The following is an 18446-nucleotide window of genomic DNA, read 5'->3' as shown; positions in this document are numbered from 1 at the left end:
CCTAGAGCGCGAGCGCCGGCCACCCCACCGCCCAAATACGGCGACCTAGAGCGCGAGCGCCCGCCACCCCACCGCCCAAATACGGCGTCCTAGACCGCAAGCGCCGGCCACCCCACCGCCCAAATACGGCGACCTAGAGCACGAGCGCCGGCCACCCCACCGCCCAAATACGGCGTCCTAGAGCGCGAGCGCCGGCCACCGCACCGCCCAAATACGGCGTCCTAGAGCGCGAGCGCCCGCCACCCCACCGCCCAAATACGGCGTCCTAGAGCACGAGCGCCGTCCACCCCACCGCCCAAATACGGCGTCCTAGAGCGCGAGCGCCCGCCACCCCACCGCCCAAATACGGCGTCCTAGAGCGCGAGCGCCGGACACGCCACCGCCCAAATACGGCATCCTAGAGCACGAGCGCCGGCCACCCCACCGCCCAAATACGGCGTCCTAGAGCGCGAGCGCCGGCCACCCCACCGCCCAAATACGGCATCCTAGAGCGCGAGCCCCACCCACCCACGCCACCCAAATACGGCGTCCTAGAGCGCGAGCGCCGGCCACCGCACCGCCCAAATACGGCGTCCTAGAGCGCGAGCGCCGGCCACCCCACCGCCCAAATACGGCGTCCTAGAGCGCGAGCGCCCGCCACCCCACCGCCCAAATACGGCGACCTAGAGCGCGAGCGCCCGCCACCCCCACCGCCCAAATACGGCGACCTAGAGCACGAGCGCCGGCCACCCCACCGCCCAAATACGGCGTCCTAGAGCGCGAGCGCCGGCCACCGCACCGCCCAAATACGGCGCCCTAGAGCGCGAGCGCCCGCCACCCCACCGCCCAAATACGGCGTCCTAGAGCACGAGCGCCGGCCACCCCACCGCCCAAATACGGCGTCCTAGAGCGCGAGCGCCGGCCACCGCACCGCCCAAATACGGCGTCCTAGAGCGCGAGCGCCCACCCACCCCCACCACCCAAATACGGCGACCTAGAGCGCGAGCGCCGGCCACCCCTCCGCCCAAATACGGCGTCCTCGAGCGCGAGCGCCGGCCACCCCACCGCCCAAATACGGCGTCCTAGAGCGCGAGCGCCCGCCAACCCACCGCCCAGATACGCCGTCCTAGAGCGCGAGCCCCACCCACCCCACCACCCAAATACGGCGTCCTCGAGCGCGAGCCCCACCCACCCCACCGCCCAAATACGGCGTCCTCGAGCGCGAGCGCCGGCCACCCCACCGCCCAAATACGGCGTCCTAGAGCGCGAGCGCCCGCCACCCCACCGCCCAGATACGGCGTCCTAGAGCGCGAGCGCCCGCCACCCCCACCGCCCAAATACGGCGTCCTAGAGCACGAGCGCCGGCCACCCCACCGCCCAAATACGGCGTCCTCGAGCGCGAGCGCCGGCCACCCCACCGCCCAAATACGGCGTCTAGAGCGCGAGCCCCACCCACCGCACCGCCCAAATACGGCGTCCTAGAGCGCGAGCCCCACCCACCGCACCGCCCAAATACGGCGTCCTAGAGCGCGAGCGCCGGCCACCGCACCGCCCAAATACGGCGTCCTAGAGCGCGAGCGCCCGCCACCCCCACCGCCCAAATACGGCATCCTAGAGCGCGAGCGCCCGCCACCCCACCGCCCAAATACGGCATCCTAGAGCGCGAGCGCCGGCCACCGCACCGCCCAAATACGGCATCCTAGAGCGCGAGCGCCGGCCACCCCACCGCCCAAATACGGCATCCTAGAGCGCGAGCCCCACCCACCCACGCCCACCCAAATACGGCGTCCTAGAGCGCGAGCGCCCGCCACCCCCACCGCCCAAATACGGCGACCTAGAGCGCGAGCGCCCGCCACCCCACCGCCCAAATACGGCGTCCTAGAGCGCGAGCGCCGGCCACCCCACCGCCCAAATACGGCGACCTAGAGCACGAGCGCCGGCCACCCCACCGCCCAAATACGGCGTCCTAGAGCGCGAGCGCCGGCCACCGCACCGCCCAAATACGGCGTCCTAGAGCACGAGCGCCCGCCACCCCACCGCCCAAATACGGCGTCCTAGAGCACGAGCGCCGGCCACCCCACCGCCCAAATACGGCGTCCTAGAGCGCGAGCGCCCGCCACCCCACCGCCCAAATACGGCGTCCTAGAGCGCGAGCGCCGGACACGCCACCGCCCAAATACGGCATCCTAGAGCACGAGCGCCGGCCACCCCACCGCCCAAATACGGCGTCCTAGAGCGCGAGCGCCGGCCACCCCACCGCCCAAATACGGCATCCTAGAGCGCGAGCCCCACCCACCCACGCCACCCAAATACGGCGTCCTAGAGCGCGAGCGCCGGCCACCGCACCGCACAAATACGGCGTCCTAGAGCGCGAGCGCCGGCCACCCCACCGCCCAAATACGGCGTCCTAGAGCGCGAGCGCCCGCCACCCCACCGCCCAAATACGGCGACCTAGAGCGCGAGCGCCGGCCACCGCACCGCCCAAATACGGCGTCCTAGAGCGCGAGCGCCGGCCACCGCACCGCCCAAATACGGCGTCCTAGAGCGCGAGCGCCGGCCACCGCACCGCCCAAATACGGCGTCCTAGAGCGCGAGCGCCGGCCACCCCACCGCCCAAATACGGCGTCCTAGAGCGCGAGCGCCCGCCACCCCACCGCCCAAATACGGCGACCTAGAGCGCGAGCGCCGGCCACCCCCACCGCCCAAATACGGCGACCTAGAGCGCGAGCGCCCGCCACCCCACCGCCCAAATACGGCGTCCTAGACCGCAAGCGCCGGCCACCCCACCGCCCAAATACGGCGACCTAGAGCACGAGCGCCGGCCACCCCACCGCCCAAATACGGCGTCCTAGAGCGCGAGCGCCGGCCACCGCACCGCCCAAATACGGCGTCCTAGAGCGCGAGCGCCCGCCACCCCACCGCCCAAATACGGCGTCCTAGAGCACGAGCGCCGTCCACCCCAACGCCCAAATACGGCGTCCTAGAGCGCGAGCGCCCGCCACCCCACCGCCCAAATACGGCGTCCTAGAGCGCGAGCGCCGGACACGCCACCGCCCAAATACGGCATCCTAGAGCACGAGCGCCGGCCACCCCACCGCCCAAATACGGCGTCCTAGAGCGCGAGCGCCGGCCACCCCACCGCCCAAATACGGCATCCTAGAGCGCGAGCCCCACCCACCCACGCCACCCAAATACGGCGTCCTAGAGCGCGAGCGCCGGCCACCGCACCGCCCAAATACGGCGTCCTAGAGCGCGAGCGCCGGCCACCCCACCGCCCAAATACGGCGTCCTAGAGCGCGAGCGCCCGCCACCCCACCGCCCAAATACGGCGACCTAGAGCGCGAGCGCCCGCCACCCCACCGCCCAAATACGGCGACCTAGAGCACGAGCGCCGGCCACCCCACCGCCCAAATACGGCGTCCTAGAGCGCGAGCGCCGGCCACCGCACCGCCCAAATACGGCGCCCTAGAGCGCGAGCGCCCGCCACCCCACCGCCCAAATACGGCGTCCTAGAGCACGAGCGCCGGCCACCCCACCGCCCAAATACGGCGTCCTAGAGCGCGAGCGCCGGCCACCGCACCGCCCAAATACGGCGTCCTAGAGCGCGAGCGCCCACCCACCCCACCACCCAAATACGGCGACCTAGAGCGCGAGCGCCGGCCACCCCTCCGCCCAAATACGGCGTCCTCGAGCGCGAGCGCCGGCCACCCCACCGCCCAAATACGGCGTCCTAGAGCGCGAGCGCCCGCCAACCCACCGCCCAGATACGCCGTCCTAGAGCGCGAGCCCCACCCACCCCACCACCCAAATACGGCGTCCTCGAGCGCGAGCCCCACCCACCCCACCGCCCAAATACGGCGTCCTCGAGCGCGAGCGCCGGCCACCCCACCGCCCAAATACGGCGTCCTAGAGCGCGAGCGCCCGCCACCCCACCGCCCAGATACGGCGTCCTAGAGCGCGAGCGCCCGCCACCCCACCGCCCAAATACGGCGTCCTAGAGCACGAGCGCCGGCCACCCCACCGCCCAAATACGGCGTCCTAGAGCGCGAGCGCCGGCCACCGCACCGCCCAAATACGGCGTCCTAGAGCACGAGCACCGGCCACCCCACCGCCCAAATACGGCGTCCTAGAGCGCGAGCGCCGGCCACCCCACCGCCCAAATACGGCGTCCTAGAGCGCGAGCGCCCGCCACCCCACCGCCCAGATACGGCGTCCTAGAGCGCGAGCCCCACCCACCCCACCACCCAAATACGGCGTCCTCGAGCGCGAGCCCCACCCACCCCACCGCTCAAATACGGCGTCCTCGAACGCGAGCTCCGGCCACCCCACCGCCCAAATACGGCGTCCTAGAGCGCGAGCACCGGCCACCCCACCACCCAAATACGGCGTCCTCGAGCGCGAGCACCCCGCCACCCCACCGCCCAAATACGGCGTCCTAGAGCGCGAGCGCCGGCCACGCCACCGCCCAAATACGGCGTCCTAGAGCGCGAGCGCCCGCCACCGCACCGCCCAAATACGGCGTCCTAGAGCGCGAGCCCCACCCACCCCACCACCCAAATACGGCATCCTAGAGCGCGAGCACCGGCCACCCCACCGCCCAAATACGGCGTCCTAGAGCACGAGCGCCGGCCACCCCACCTCCCAAACACGGCGCCCTAGAGCGCGAGCCCCACCCACCCCACCGCCCAAATACGGCGTCCTAGAGCGCGAGCGCCGGCCACCGCACCGCCCAAATACGGCGTCCTAGAGCGCGAGCGCCCGCCACCCCACCGCCCAAATACGGCATCCTAGAGCGCGAGCGCCGGCCACCCCACCCGCCCAAATACGGCATCCTAGAGCGCGAGCCCCACCTACCCACGCCACCCAAATACGGCGTCCTAGAGCGCGAGCGCCGGCCACCGCACCGCCCAAATACGGCGTCCTAGAGCGCGAGCGCTGGCCACCCCACCGCCCAAATACGGCGTCCTAGAGCGCGAGCGCCCGCCACCCCACCGCCCAAATACAGCGACCTAGAGCGCGAGCGCCCGCCACCCCACCGCCCAAATACGGCGTCCTAGAGCGCAAGCGCCGGCCACCCCACCGCCCAAATACGGCGACCTAGAGCACGAGCGCCGGCCACCCCACCGCCCAAATACGGCGTCCTAGAGCGCGAGCGCCGGCCACCGCACCGCCCAAATACGGCGTCCTAGAGCGCGAGCGCCCGCCACCCCACCGCCCAAATACGGCGTCCTAGAGCACGAGCGCCGGCCACCCCACCGCCCAAATACGGCGTCCTAGAGCGCGAGCGCCCGCCACCCCCACCGCCCAAATACGGCGTCCTAGAGCGCGAGCGCCGGACACGCCACCGCCCAAATACGGCATCCTAGAGCACGAGCGCCGGCCACCCCACCGCCCAAATACGGCGTCCTAGAGCGCGAGCGCCGGCCACCCCACCGCCCAAATACGGCGTCCTCGAGCGCGAGCCCCACCCACCCACGCCACCCAAATACGGCGTCCTAGAGCGCGAGCGCCGGCCACCGCACCGCCCAAATACGGCGTCCTAGAGCGCGAGCGCCGGCCACCCCACCGCCCAAATACGGCGTCCTAGAGCGCGAGCGCCCGCCACCCCACCGCCCAAATACGGCGACCTAGAGCGCGAGCGCCGGCCACCGCACCGCCCAAATACGGCGTCCTAGAGCGCGAGCGCCGGCCACCGCACCGCCCAAATACGGCGTCCTAGAGCGCGAGCGCCGGCCACCGCACCGCCCAAATACGGCGTCCTAGAGCGCGAGCGCCGGCCACCGCACCGCCCAAATACGGCGTCCTAGAGCGCGAGCGCCGGCCACCCCACCGCCCAAATACGGCGTCCTAGAGCGCGAGCGCCCGCCACCCCACCGCCCAAATACGGCGACCTAGAGCGCGAGCGCCTGGCCACCCCACCGCCCAAATACGGCGACCTAGAGCGCGAGCGCCCGCCACCCCACCGCCCAAATACGGCGACCTAGAGCACGAGCGCCGGCCACCCCACCGCCCAAATACGGCGTCCTAGAGCACGAGCGCCGGCCACCCCACCGCCCAAATACGGCGTCCTAGAGCACGAGCGCCGTCCACCCCACCGCCCAAATACGGCGTCCTAGAGCGCGAGCGCCCGCCACCCCACCGCCCAAATACGGCGTCCTAGAGCGCGAGCGCCGGACACGCCACCCGCCCAAATACGGCATCCTAGAGCACGAGCGCCGGCCACCCCACCGCCCAAATACGGCGTCCTAGAGCGCGAGCGCCGGCCACCCCACCGCCCAAATACGGCATCCTAGAGCGCGAGCCCCACCCACCCACGCCACCCAAATACGGCGTCCTAGAGCGCGAGCGCCGGCCACCGCACCGCCCAAATACGGCGTCCTAGAGCGCGAGCGCCGGCCACCCCACCGCCCAAATACGGCGTCCTAGAGCGCGAGCGCCCGCCACCCCACCGCCCCAAATACGGCGACCTAGAGCGCGAGCGCCCGCCACCCCCACCGCCCAAATACGGCGACCTAGAGCACGAGCGCCGGCCACCCCACCGCCCAAATACGGCGTCCTAGAGCGCGAGCGCCGGCCACCGCACCGCCCAAATACGGCGCCCTAGAGCGCGAGCGCCCGCCACCCCCACCGCCCAAATACGGCGTCCTAGAGCACGAGCGCCGGCCACCCCACCGCCCAAATACGGCGTCCTAGAGCGCGAGCGCCGGCCACCGCACCGCCCAAATACGGCGTCCTAGAGCGCGAGCGCCCCACCCACCCCACCACCCAAATACAGCGACCTAGAGCGCGAGCGCCGGCCACCCCACCGCCCAAATACGGCGTCCTCGAGCGCGAGCGCCGGCCACCCCACCGCCCAAATACGGCGTCCTAGAGCGCGAGCGCCCGCCACCCCACCGCCCAGATACGGCGTCCTAGAGCGCGAGCCCCACCCACCCCACCACCCAAATACGGCGTCCTCGAGCGCGAGCCCCACCCACCCCACCGCCCAAATACGGCGTCCTCGAGCGCGAGCGCCGGCCACCCCACCGCCCAAATACGGCGTCCTAGAGCGCGAGCGCCCGCCACCCCATCGCCCAGATACGGCGTCCTAGAGCGCGAGCGCCCGCCACCCCACCGCCCATATACGGCGTCCTAGAGCACGAGCGCCGGCCACCCCACCGCCCAAATACGGCGTCCTAGAGCGCGAGCGCCGGCCACCGCACCGCCCAAATACGGCGTCCTAGAGCGCGAGCACCGGCCACCCCACCGCCCAAATACGGCGTCCTAGAGCGCGAGCGCCGGCCACCCCACCGCCCAAATACGGCGTCCTAGAGCGCGAGCGCCCGCCACCCCACCGCCCAGATACGGCGTCCTAGAGCGCGAGCCCCACCCACCCCACCACCCAAATACGGCGTCCTCGAGCGCGAGCCCCACCCACCCCACCGCCCAAATACGGCGTCCTCGAGCGCGAGCTCCGGCCACCCCACCGCCCAAATACGGCGTCCTAGAGCGCGAGCACCGGCCACCCCACCACCCAAATACGGCGTCCTCGAGCGCGAGCACCCGCCACCCCCACCGCCCAAATACGGCGTCCTAGAGCGCGAGCGCCGGCCACGCCACCGCCCAAATACGGCGTCCTCGAGCGCAAGCGCCGGCCACCCCACCGCCCAAATACGGCGTCCTAGAGCGCGAGCGCCCGCCACCGCACCGCCCAAATACGGCGTCCTAGAGCGCGAGCCCCACCCACCCCACCACCCAAATACGGCATCCTAGAGCGCGAGCACCGGCCACCCCACCGCCCAAATACGGCGTCCTAGAGCACGAGCGCCGGCCACCCCACCTCCCAAACACGGCGCCCTAGAGCGCAAGCCCCACCCACCCCACCGCCCAAATACGGCGTCCTAGAGCGCGAGAACCGGCCACCCCACCGCCCAAATACGGTGTCCTAGAGCGCGAGCGCCCACCACGCCACCGCCCAAATACGGCGTCCTAGAGCGCGAGCGCCGGCTACCCCACCGCCCAAATACGGCGTCCTAGAGCGCGAGCCCCACCCACCCCACCGCCCAAATACGGCGTCCTCGAGCGTGAGCGCCGGCCACCCCACCGCCCAAATACGGCGTCCTAGAGCGCGAGCGCCCGCCACCCCACCTCCCAAATACGGCGTCCTCGAGCGCGAGCGCCGGCCACCCCACCGCCCAAATACGGCGTCCTAGAGCGCGAGCGCCGGCCACCCCACCGCCCAAATACGGCGTCCTAAAGCGCGAGCGCCCGCCACCCCACCGCCCAAATACGGCGACCTAGAGCGCGAGCGCCCGCCACCCCCACCGCCCAAATACGGCGTCCTAGAGCGCGAGCGCCCGCCACCCCACCGCCCAAATACGGCGTCCTCGAGCGCGAACCCCACCCACCCCACCTCCCAAATACGGCGTCCTAGAGCGCGAGCGCCGGCCACCCCACCGCCCAAATACGGCGTCCTAGAGCGCGAGCACCCGCCACCCCACCATCCAAATACGGCGTCCTCCAGCGCGCGCGCCGGCTACCCCACTGCCCAAATACGGCGTCCTAGAGCGCGAGCGCCCGCCACCCCACCGCCCAAATACGGCGTCCTAGAGCGCGAGCCCCACCCACGCCACCACCCAAATACAGCGTCCTAGAGCGCGAGCGCCGGCCACCGCACCGCCCAAATACGGCGTCCTCGAGCGCGAGCGCCGGCCACCCCACCGCCCAAATACGGCGTCCTAGAGCGCGAGCCCCACCCACGCCACCCAAATACGGCATCCTAGAGCGCGAGCCCCACCCACGCCACCCAAATACGGCATCCTAGAGCGCGAGAACCGGCCACCCCACCGCCCAAATACGGTGTCCTAGAGCGCGAGCGCCCGCCACGCCACCGCCCAAATACGGCGTCCTAGAGCGCGAGCGCCGGCCACGCCACCGCCCAAATACGGCGTCCTAGAGCGCGAGCGCCGGCCACCCCACCGCCCAAATACGGCGTCCTCGAGCGCGAACGCCGGCCACCCCACCGCCCAAATACGGCGTCCTAGAGCGCGAGCGCCGGCCACCGCACCGCCCAAATACGGCGTCCTAGAGCACGAGCGCCGGCCACCCCACCGCCCAAATACGGCGCCCTAGAGCACGAGCACCGGCCACCCCACCGCCCAAATACGGCGTCCTAGAGCGCGAGCGCCGGCCACCCCACCGCCCAAATACGGCGTCCTAGAGCGCAAGCGCCGGCCACCCCACCGCCCAAATACGGCGTCCTAGAGCGCGAGCCCCACCCACCCCACCGCCCAAATACGGCGTCCTCGAGCGCGAGCGCCGGCCACCCCACCGCCCAAATACGGCGTCCTAGAGCGCGAGCCCCACCCACCCCACCACCCAAATACGGCGTCCTAGAGCGCGAGCGCCGGCCACCCCACCGCCCAAATACGGCGTCCTCGAGCGCGAGCGCCGGCCACCCCACCGCCCAGATACGGCGTCCTAGAGCGCGAGCGCCGGCCACCCCACCGCCCAAATACGGCGTCCTAGAGCGCGAGCGCCGGCCACCCCACCGCCCAAATACGGCGTCCTAGAGCGCGAGCGCCACCCACCCCACCACCCAAATACGGCGTCCTAGAGCACGAGCCCCACCCACCCCACCGCCCAAATACGGCGTCCTAGAGCGCGAGCCCCACCCACCCCACCACCCAAATACGGCGTCCTCGAGCGCGAGCGCCGGCCACCCCACCGCCCAAATACGGCGTCCTAGAGCGCGAGCGCCCGCCACCCCCACCGCCCAAATACGGCGTCCTAGAGCGCGAGCGCCGGCCACCCCACCGCCCAAATACGGCGTCCTAGAGCGCGAGCCCCACCCACGCCACCCAAATACGGCGTCCTAGAGCGCGAGCGCCGGCCACCGCACCGCCCAAATACGGCGTCCTAGAGCGCGAGCACCCGCCACCCCCACCACCCAAATACGGCATCCTCCAGCGCGCGCGCCGGCCACCCCACCGCCCAAATACGGCGTCCTAGAGCGCGAGCGCCCGCCACCCCACCGCCCAAATACGGCGTCCTAGAGCGCGAGCCCCACCCACGCCACCCAAATACGGCGTCCTAGAGCGCGAGCACCGGACACGCCACCGCCCAAATACGGTGTCCTAGAGCGCGAGCCCCACCCACGCCACCCAAATACGGCGTCCTAGAGCGCGAGCACCGGACACGCCACCGCCCAAATACGGTGTCCTAGAGCGCGAGCCCCACCCACGCCACACAAATACGGCGTCCTCGAGCGCGCGCGCCGGCCACCCCACAGCCCAAATACGGCGTCCTAGAGCACGAGCCCCACCCACGCCACCCAAATACGGCGTCCTAGAGCGCGAGCACCGGACACGCCACCGCCCAAATACGGTGTCCTAGAGCGCGAGCGCCGGCCACCCCACCGCCCAAATACGGCGTCCTAGAGCGCGAGCCCCACCCACGCCACCACCCAAATACAGCGTCCTAGAGCGCGAGCGCCCGCCACCCCACCGCCCAAATACGGCGTCCTAGAGCACGAGCACCGGCCACCCCACCGCCCAAATACGGCGTCCTAGAGCACGAGCGCCGGCCACCCCACCGCCCAAATACGGCGTCCTAGAGCGCGAGCCCCACCCACGCCACCCAAATACGGCGTCCTAGAGCGCGAGCACCGGACACGCCACCGCCCAAATACGGCGTCCTAGAGCGCGAGCGCCACCCACCCCACCACCCAAATACGGCGTCCTCGAGCGCGAGCACCGGCCACCCCACGCCCAAATACGGCGTCCTAGAGCGCGAGCGCCGGCCACCCCACGCCCAAATACGGCGTCCTAGAGCGCGAGCCCCACCCACCCCACCGCCCAAATACGGCGTCCTCGAGCGCGAACACCCGCCACCCCACCTCCCAAATACGGCGTCCTAGAGCGCGAGCACCGGCCACCCCACCGCCCAAATACGGCGTCGTAGAGCGCGAGCGCCGGCCACCCCACCGCCCAAATACGGCGTCCTAGAGCGCGAGCGCCCACCCACCCCACCACCCAAATACGGCGTCCTAGAGCGCGAGCACCGGCCACCCCACCGCCCAAATACGACGTCCTAGAGCGCGAGCGCCGGCCACCCCACCGCCCAAATACGGCGTCCTAGAGCGCGAGCCCCACCCACGCCACCCAAATACGGCGTCCTAGAGCGCGAGCGCCGGCCACCCCACCACCCAAATACGACGTCCTAGAGCGCGAGCGCCGGCCACCCCACCGCCCAAATACGGCGTCCTCGAGCGCGAGCGCCGGCCACCCCACCGCCCAAATACGGCGTCCTAGAGCGCGAGCCCCACCCACCCCACCGCCCAAATACGGCGTCCTCGAGCGCGAGCGCCGGCCACCCCACCGCCCAAATACGGCGTCCTAGAGCACGAGCGCCGGCCACCCCACCACCCAAATACGGCGTCCTAGAGCACGAGCGCCGGCCACCCCACCACCCAAATACGGCGTCCTCGAGCGCGAGCGCCGGCCACCCCACCACTCAAATACGGCGTCCTAGAGCACGAGCGCCGGCCACCCCACCACCCAAATACGGCGTCCTAGAGCACGAGCGCCGGCCACCCCACCACCCAAATACGGCGTCCTAGAGCGCGAGCGCCGGCCACCCCACGGCCCAAATACGGCGTCCTCGAGCGCGAGCGCCGGCCACCGCACCACTCAAATACGACGTCCTAGAGCGCGAGCGCCGGCCACCCCACCGCCCAAATACGGCGTCCTCGAGCGCGAGCGCCGGCCACCCCACCGCCCAAATACGGCGTCCTCGAGCGCGAGCGCCGGCCACCCCACCGCCCAAATACGGCGTCCTCGAGCGCGAGCGCCGGCCACCCCACCGCCCAAATACGGCGTCCTAGAGCGCGAGCGCCGGCCACCCCACCGCCCAGATACGGCGTCCTAGAGCGCGAGCGCCGGCCACCGCACCGCCCAAATACGGCGTCCTCGAGCGCGAGCGCCCGCCACGCCACCGCCCAAATACTGCGTCCTCGAGCGCGAGCACCGGCCACCCCACCGCCCAAATACGGCGTCCTAGAGCGCGAGCCCCACCCACCCCACCGCCCAAATATGGCGTCCTCGAGCGCGAGCACCGGCCACCCCACCGCCCAGATACGGCGTCCTAGAGCGCGAGCGCCGGCCACCCCACCGCCCAAATACGGCGTCCTAGAGCGCGAGCCCCACCCACCCCACCGCCCAAATATGGCGTCCTCGAGCGCGAGCGCCCGCCACCCCACCGCCCAAATACGGCGTCCTCGAGCACGAGCCCCACCCATCCCACCACCCAAATACGGCGTCCTCGAGCGCGAGCGCCCGCCACGCCACCGCCCAAATACGGCGTCCTAGAGCGCGAGCGCCGGCCACCCCACCGCCCAAATACGGCGTCCTAGAGCGCGAGAACCGGCCACCCCACCGCCCAAATACGGCGTCCTCGAGCGCGAGCACCACCCACCCCACCGCCCAAATACGGCGTCCTCGAGCGCGAGCACCCGCCACCCCACCACTCAAATACGGCGTCCTAGAGGAGTGATTTTCTCATCTGTGAACCAAATCGTGGACCACACTGCCACTGGAAGCTTGTGACAAAGTTTTAACCTCTCAGGGATGTGTTTAAAAGAGGCCAGATTCTAGACATGCGCAAACCTAGAGCTGATCATGATCTGCCTCCTGGAGTATCTGGACCCCAAAGCTTTGCTGGGGAGATATTGGGGGGAACGTCCCCAGTTTAGCCCACTGGTGTTCCAAACCCTTGGTGTGTGGCAAGGACAGCAAATGTTTCATATCCGGGCAGGTGTTTTCAGGAGCGGCTTTAGGGCCCATGAATGATTGATGGACCTCCAGTGACCCCTACAACTGGCGAAGGAGTTGCTGGATTATTGGTTTCCTGGCGATGCTCTGGAGGGGTGAACGTAACCGCAGGAAGGAAGGGACAGGCAGGCAGGGTTTGGATCAGAGGCACTGGGGTGTGACAGGGCAGCAGGGGTGTGTGCTGGGTGTGTAAGAATACAGGGGCATCTGGGACAGGAGCTTGCACCTTGGCAGCAGAGAAGTGTCTGAAATGAGGGCATAAACCCCCAAATGTGCCCCCAAATCCTTTGTAACCCTCATGCCGGGGGTCCCTATCCCAGCATCACCTTCCCTTCCTACATCCACCAAGGTCTAAAGCTGACAATGGGAGCCCAGGCCGCAGCATCTCTGAGCTATGGTCCTTTGGGGAGAGTGTGTGGATCTATCTGTTTATCACACACGCCCCTCTCACTGGAGTTGTGCCTTTTGCTGATTCATGTCTCGTAGCCAGGAAGAATAAAAGCTTTGTAACCAGAGTTACTTATTGAACCCCTGTGATTCAGCTTTTAATTATCACAAGAAAGAGACAAACTCAGGGCTAGATTAACTCCCATTTCCAGAGCCATTTTCATCCCAAGAGATCTAAATATGGAACAATTCACTTTCCTTCGAAGTGCAGCCACTTCTGGGTGGGGTGAAAGTGGCAGCTGTTTAACAGCCTCACAACAACACTGTACTGGGATGGCTCCCCCAGCACGGAAATGCAGAGACTTCTAGGGTAGAAGGTGGCTGCTGATAACACCCGCACAGCCACGCTACCCGAGAGTTTAGGTCAGAAGGTAATGGAGAATCCTGTATCCCACTGAAAACTGCAGGGAAGCATTTTAAGGAAGCTCTAGATACTGGGCTGATGAAACCAGTTATGGGTCTGATCTGAAATGCTCAGTGCTACAATCTGAACAGGTTTGTGTGTTATAACCGGGCTGGTTATAACCACTGAGGCCATCCGCGCTATGATCCTGTCTGAATTCACAGGCTAGGTATATGCAGGCCTGGAAAACCTCCAAGGAAAACCCAGGGGCTGAGATGGGTTCCATAGGGAACGCTCTTCCCAGTCAGCCAGGGCTGCCCCCACTGCCTCAGCATGGTGCCAGGGTTCGCTTTGCTGCAGGCAGTAGAGTGACATTCCCAGTGTGACTGAGGTGACGTTGGATTGGCCCCTTCTTGGATGCCATGAAACCAGGCTCTTGTCAGCTTTTGCTCATGGGATCCTGTGGCACTTTTCCTAAGAGTCGGGATATTAGCTCCAATATCCTGGCCAAATGTCAAGACAGATAATTGAATTCTGCCTCCTTCCACTCCCCCTGGGTTTTCACATGAAGATTGGATCATGCACTTCCAGAACAGCTGTGCGGTATTGCCATGCGCCGTTAACCAGCTGCTGCACCCCTCAGTGCTGAGCAAGTTATTCCTGCGTGTTCCTCTGTTGGAGAGCACTGTGGGATCCGTGGAAGGAATGTGCGAAAGAAATAAGTAAATGATGATTTTATTTTTCATGAAGCAGGCCCCCTTCACTTTAGCCGGTAACAGCAGGACTCCTGGGTTCTCTCCCTGGCTCGGGGAGAGGAGTGAAAGCTCGCGGTCTGATCAAAGGGAGTTGGGAGTCAGGTCTCCTGGGCTCTGTTCCCAGCTCTGTTGCGGGTAGAATTTGACCCTGAGAGTCTTGGCTGCCCAGTTGCAGTGAGACCCCTTCTTTCCACCAGTTCCTACTGTAGCCCCATCCACACATGCCTTTCTCCCCCCCTCCCGTGGCAAAATTACAGTGTTCCTCTCAGAGGGGAGCTTTCCCCGCGCAGGGCAGGCAGCCTCACTTCCCAGCATGCCCCTTATTTTGTCTCTCTCCCCTTCGTCTCTTGCAGCATCTTGGCAAAAGTCGGCTCTGACTTCGACCTGCGAACGCTGCGGGCAGTTCGTGTGCTCCGGCCACTAAAGCTGGTGTCGGGGATTCCAAGTAAGTGAGTTAGTCCTTGTGCTCCCCATGGGACCTGGGATCCAGCCACGGGTCCCTGCCACCTCCTCACGGGGCCCAGCACCCAACCCTGGGCTTGTCATCCCCCAATGGGACCCGGCACCCAACCCCAGGTCCTGTTACCTCCCTATGGGATCCGGCACCCAGCCCTGGGCTTTGTCATCCCCCAGTGGGACTCAGCTCCCAACAGCTGCCCTGCTACTCTCATACTGAAGCTGGGAACTGGCAGGAGCTGCTGCAGAGAGAGGTTTTAGAAGAGCTTGTCTGACCTTGTGTGTTCAGAGAGTGACTGCTGCTGGTCTCTGAAGCACTTCTCCGTTTGCAAACATTACTCAGGGACCTGGGAGTCCAGAACCAAATGGCCTCACTTGAGGGGGGCGGGAGGTGTCTCCCCAGTGCTGCCTAGAAGAGGATGACCCCTTCTGTGATGCTTGATTATGACAGTGTGTAGGAGCCCTGGTCATGGAGAGGACCCCATTGTGCTGGGTGCTGTACGTTTATTAGGTGTATTACGGTAGCACCTAGGTGCCCCAGTCAGGGACCAGGCCCCCATTGTGCTGTACAAACACAGAACGCAAAGATAAGCCTGGCCCCCAGAGTTTCTAGTCTAACTAACTGATCTACTGCCCTCCTGGTGTGGAGTCTCATTGCTGAGCACAGGATCCTTGGTGGGGTCCCCACACAGCTGTAAAGTGAGGGACTCTCCCCTCACTGCTCCGGGGCCCCAGAATTCCATGGCCCTGCCTTTGCCGTGGGAGCAGCCGTCTGACACCCTGTCTCCCTCTCTCCCGCCCCAGGTTTACAAGTTGTTCTGAAGTCCATCATGAAGGCTATGATACCTCTGCTACAAATTGGCCTACTCTTGTTTTTTGCAATCCTTATTTTTGCAATCATAGGATTAGAATTTTATATGGGAAAATTTCACACCACCTGCTTTGACTTGGTGACAGGTAGGTCCAGTGCCCGCATCGCCTGTCCCCTGCGTTCGGATCGGGGTCCCGTAGGTGAGTGACGCAGGGAATTGCCAGTCAAGTGGCGGAAAGGGGCCAGCACAAGCTCCCTTTACTTGCCTGCTGGTTCCACATAGGGAGGAATGTTTGTCTAGCAGGGGTCTGGGAGCTAGGACACCTGGGTTCTAATCCCCACTCTTGGAGGGGTTGGGCATAGAGCAGGATGCTTGAGACTTGGAGGTTCTACTCCGAGCTCTTAGAGGAAAAATGGTCTAAGGAGTAGAGCAGCAAACAGGGAGCCAGGACATCTGGGTTCTAGTCCAAGCATTGGCACTGACCTGGTATGTGGCCTCAGGCAAGTCACTTCCCCTCTCTGTGCCTCGGTTTCCCCCCCCACCATGTGGAGGGCATGTTGACATGGATCAAGGCTAGATGAAGGAACATCTGTAAAGGGCTTGAAGAGCCTCAGCTGGAAAATCCCAGTCCTTGTTGTGTGTGAGAGAGGGTGGTATGAACCCAGCTGGCACCAGCCCTATGAGCAGCAGCCCAGCCAACGAGTGACAGCACCTTCCCTGGCCAAGTGTCCCAGGGTGCGGCGCTGGAATCTGCCTGTCATCCCCACTAGTCTCTTTCCTTCTCTCTCTCCCGCTCCTCCCTGGGCCCCTGGCCTGCGCTCAATATGGAATGGCCTAATTATTTCTCTCCCCTGATGGAGATGGTGTTAATTGAGGGAGAGCTATTTCTGCAACGCGGCCATGTCATCGAGAAGGGGGTTGGGGAGGGAAGGAGAGGGGGACGGAGGAAGCACCTGCAGTGTCCCAGGCAGTCTGACTCTCCCAGCAGACACGAGAGAAGTGGCTCGAATTAGTATTTGCAAATCCCGGCTACCAATCTGGAGGGAACCAGCACTCAGTGCAGGGCCCCTCCCTGCACCAGGACAGGGTGTCTGGGAGTCAGGGGCTGGAGCTCAGCTCAGGGTCCCAGGAGGGGTCTCCATAAGGCACTGTAGAGAGGGACCATCCCTTCCCTGCTTTGGGAGTAGAAGAAGAGATGCTGGACCAGGACCCAGGAGACGCGGGTCCAGTTCCTGGCTTAACCAGGGCCTCCCTGTGTAACTGGGCAAGTCATTTGTGTCTCTGCTCCCCATCTGTGCAATGGGGTAATACCCCAGGGTGGTGGCTGGTAGGTCAAGGAGTGACTTTGAGATGTTCAGATGCTGTGGTGCTGAGGGTCAGAGAAATAGGAGGGGAAGGGTCTGGAACTCAGTGTGGGGATCCCAGTCCCCTTCAGAGAGGGAGTATGTCTGGGATCATGGAGGGCGAAGGGGGGAGGGCTTGCCAGTGCTGTACACAGGAGGGCTGCATGGCATGGCATGTGTGGGGATGACCAGGTGCCCCAACGCTTCCTTCCCCAAGGCTCCCATCCCCGAAGAGCACAGGGCCCAGCCCTGCTGCCACTGACTCCAACAGGAGCATGTTCAGGGCTCCTTCCTGATACCCTCAGACACAGGTTCTGTCCATTCCCCCTCCCTTTGTAGAGACCAGGCTGGCTCTTTGGATGCCAGGCTCCTGAACGTCAACTGCTTTCTCTCTGCACACAATTCCTGTGCCCCGCACTGGGGTCTTCCAGCAAAAGGATCCGGGAAGGGCTTGGTATCGTTACTACCTCAGCTCTTTGACAAGCGGAAGGGGCCATGTAGGGAGAAGCCCTTGGCTTCTGTGGGGTAACCCACCAGCCCTCAGATTAGCTGTCAGATGTAAGGTTACCCGCCAGCCATGGGGTTACCTGACTTTTGCAGGGCTGCCCACCTGCCATCGGGATATCAGTCCTTTTTCTTTTCCCACCCTGCAGGCGAAATCAAGGTTGATGTTCCATGTGGGACAGAAGAACCAGCCCGCATGTGCCCCAATGGGACAGAATGCCGTGAGTACTGGGAAGGCCCGAATTACGGGATCACGCAGTTCGATAACATCCTGTTTGCTGTGCTGACTGTCTTCCAGTGTATCACCATGGAAGGGTGGACCGAACTCCTTTATTATGTGAGTCCCTGCCTGCAGCAGCCCTGGGCTCTAAGGCCTTCACTGCCTGGCATCTGGGGGGCAGGGCAGGAAACTCATGAGGGGTAGGGGGTTCCCTGCACATATTGCTTTTCATTACTTGGATAAAGAAGCTGTGCTTAGCGGTCTGAGCATAACGCTGAGAATCAGGACTGTTGTGTTCTCTTCCTGAGTCTGCAGCTGATTTATGGTTTGGCCATGGGGGAGTCACTGCCCTGCTGTGCCTCAGTTTTCCCATCTGTAAAATGGGGGTGATGATCTCACAGGGTGAGTTTGTTAATTAATGGTTGTAAAGCATTTTGACCTGCCTGCTACCTGCACTGATTCTGTACTGCAGGGTCACTGCACCCACCTGGCACGGGTGCCGTCTCTGTACTGCAGGGTCACCGCACCCACTTGGCACGGCTGTCATTTCTGTACTGCAGGTCCATTGAATCCACCAAATATGGACATTGGCTCTACTGTGCCTTCCTGGCCCTGGTCCTGCCCTGTAGAATCACTGCAGCCCCTAGAGAGAGGCACAAATCTTCTTGGCCAAAACAACCTGTTTCTCAGCTCTGAGTTACATGAGTGAGACCAGAACAGACCTGGCTGTTCACAAGTCCTGAATCTACTGGGGCATATTCTCAGCTGGGCCAATAAC

General features: G+C 65.8%; 1 protein-coding gene across 1 annotated transcript in view; it reads left to right on the top strand.

Moving 5' to 3' along the window:
* The window catches only part of CACNA1A (calcium voltage-gated channel subunit alpha1 A), a 168864-nt gene that overhangs the window by 59496 nt on the left and 90922 nt on the right, over window positions 1-18446 (top strand). The window contains exons 4-6 of the mRNA XM_077838173.1: window positions 14687-14778; window positions 15594-15746; window positions 17598-17785. Of these exons, the coding sequence (XP_077694299.1) occupies window positions 14687-14778; window positions 15594-15746; window positions 17598-17785 (433 nt within the window). The remainder of the gene's footprint in view (window positions 1-14686; window positions 14779-15593; window positions 15747-17597; window positions 17786-18446) is intronic.

This window comes from Eretmochelys imbricata, chromosome 20, assembly GCF_965152235.1.
Source record: "Eretmochelys imbricata isolate rEreImb1 chromosome 20, rEreImb1.hap1, whole genome shotgun sequence".
Lineage (NCBI taxonomy): Eukaryota > Metazoa > Chordata > Testudines > Cheloniidae > Eretmochelys > Eretmochelys imbricata.
The sequence above is the reverse complement of the archived record's forward strand: the minus strand, read 5'-3'. Positions and strand labels throughout refer to the sequence as shown.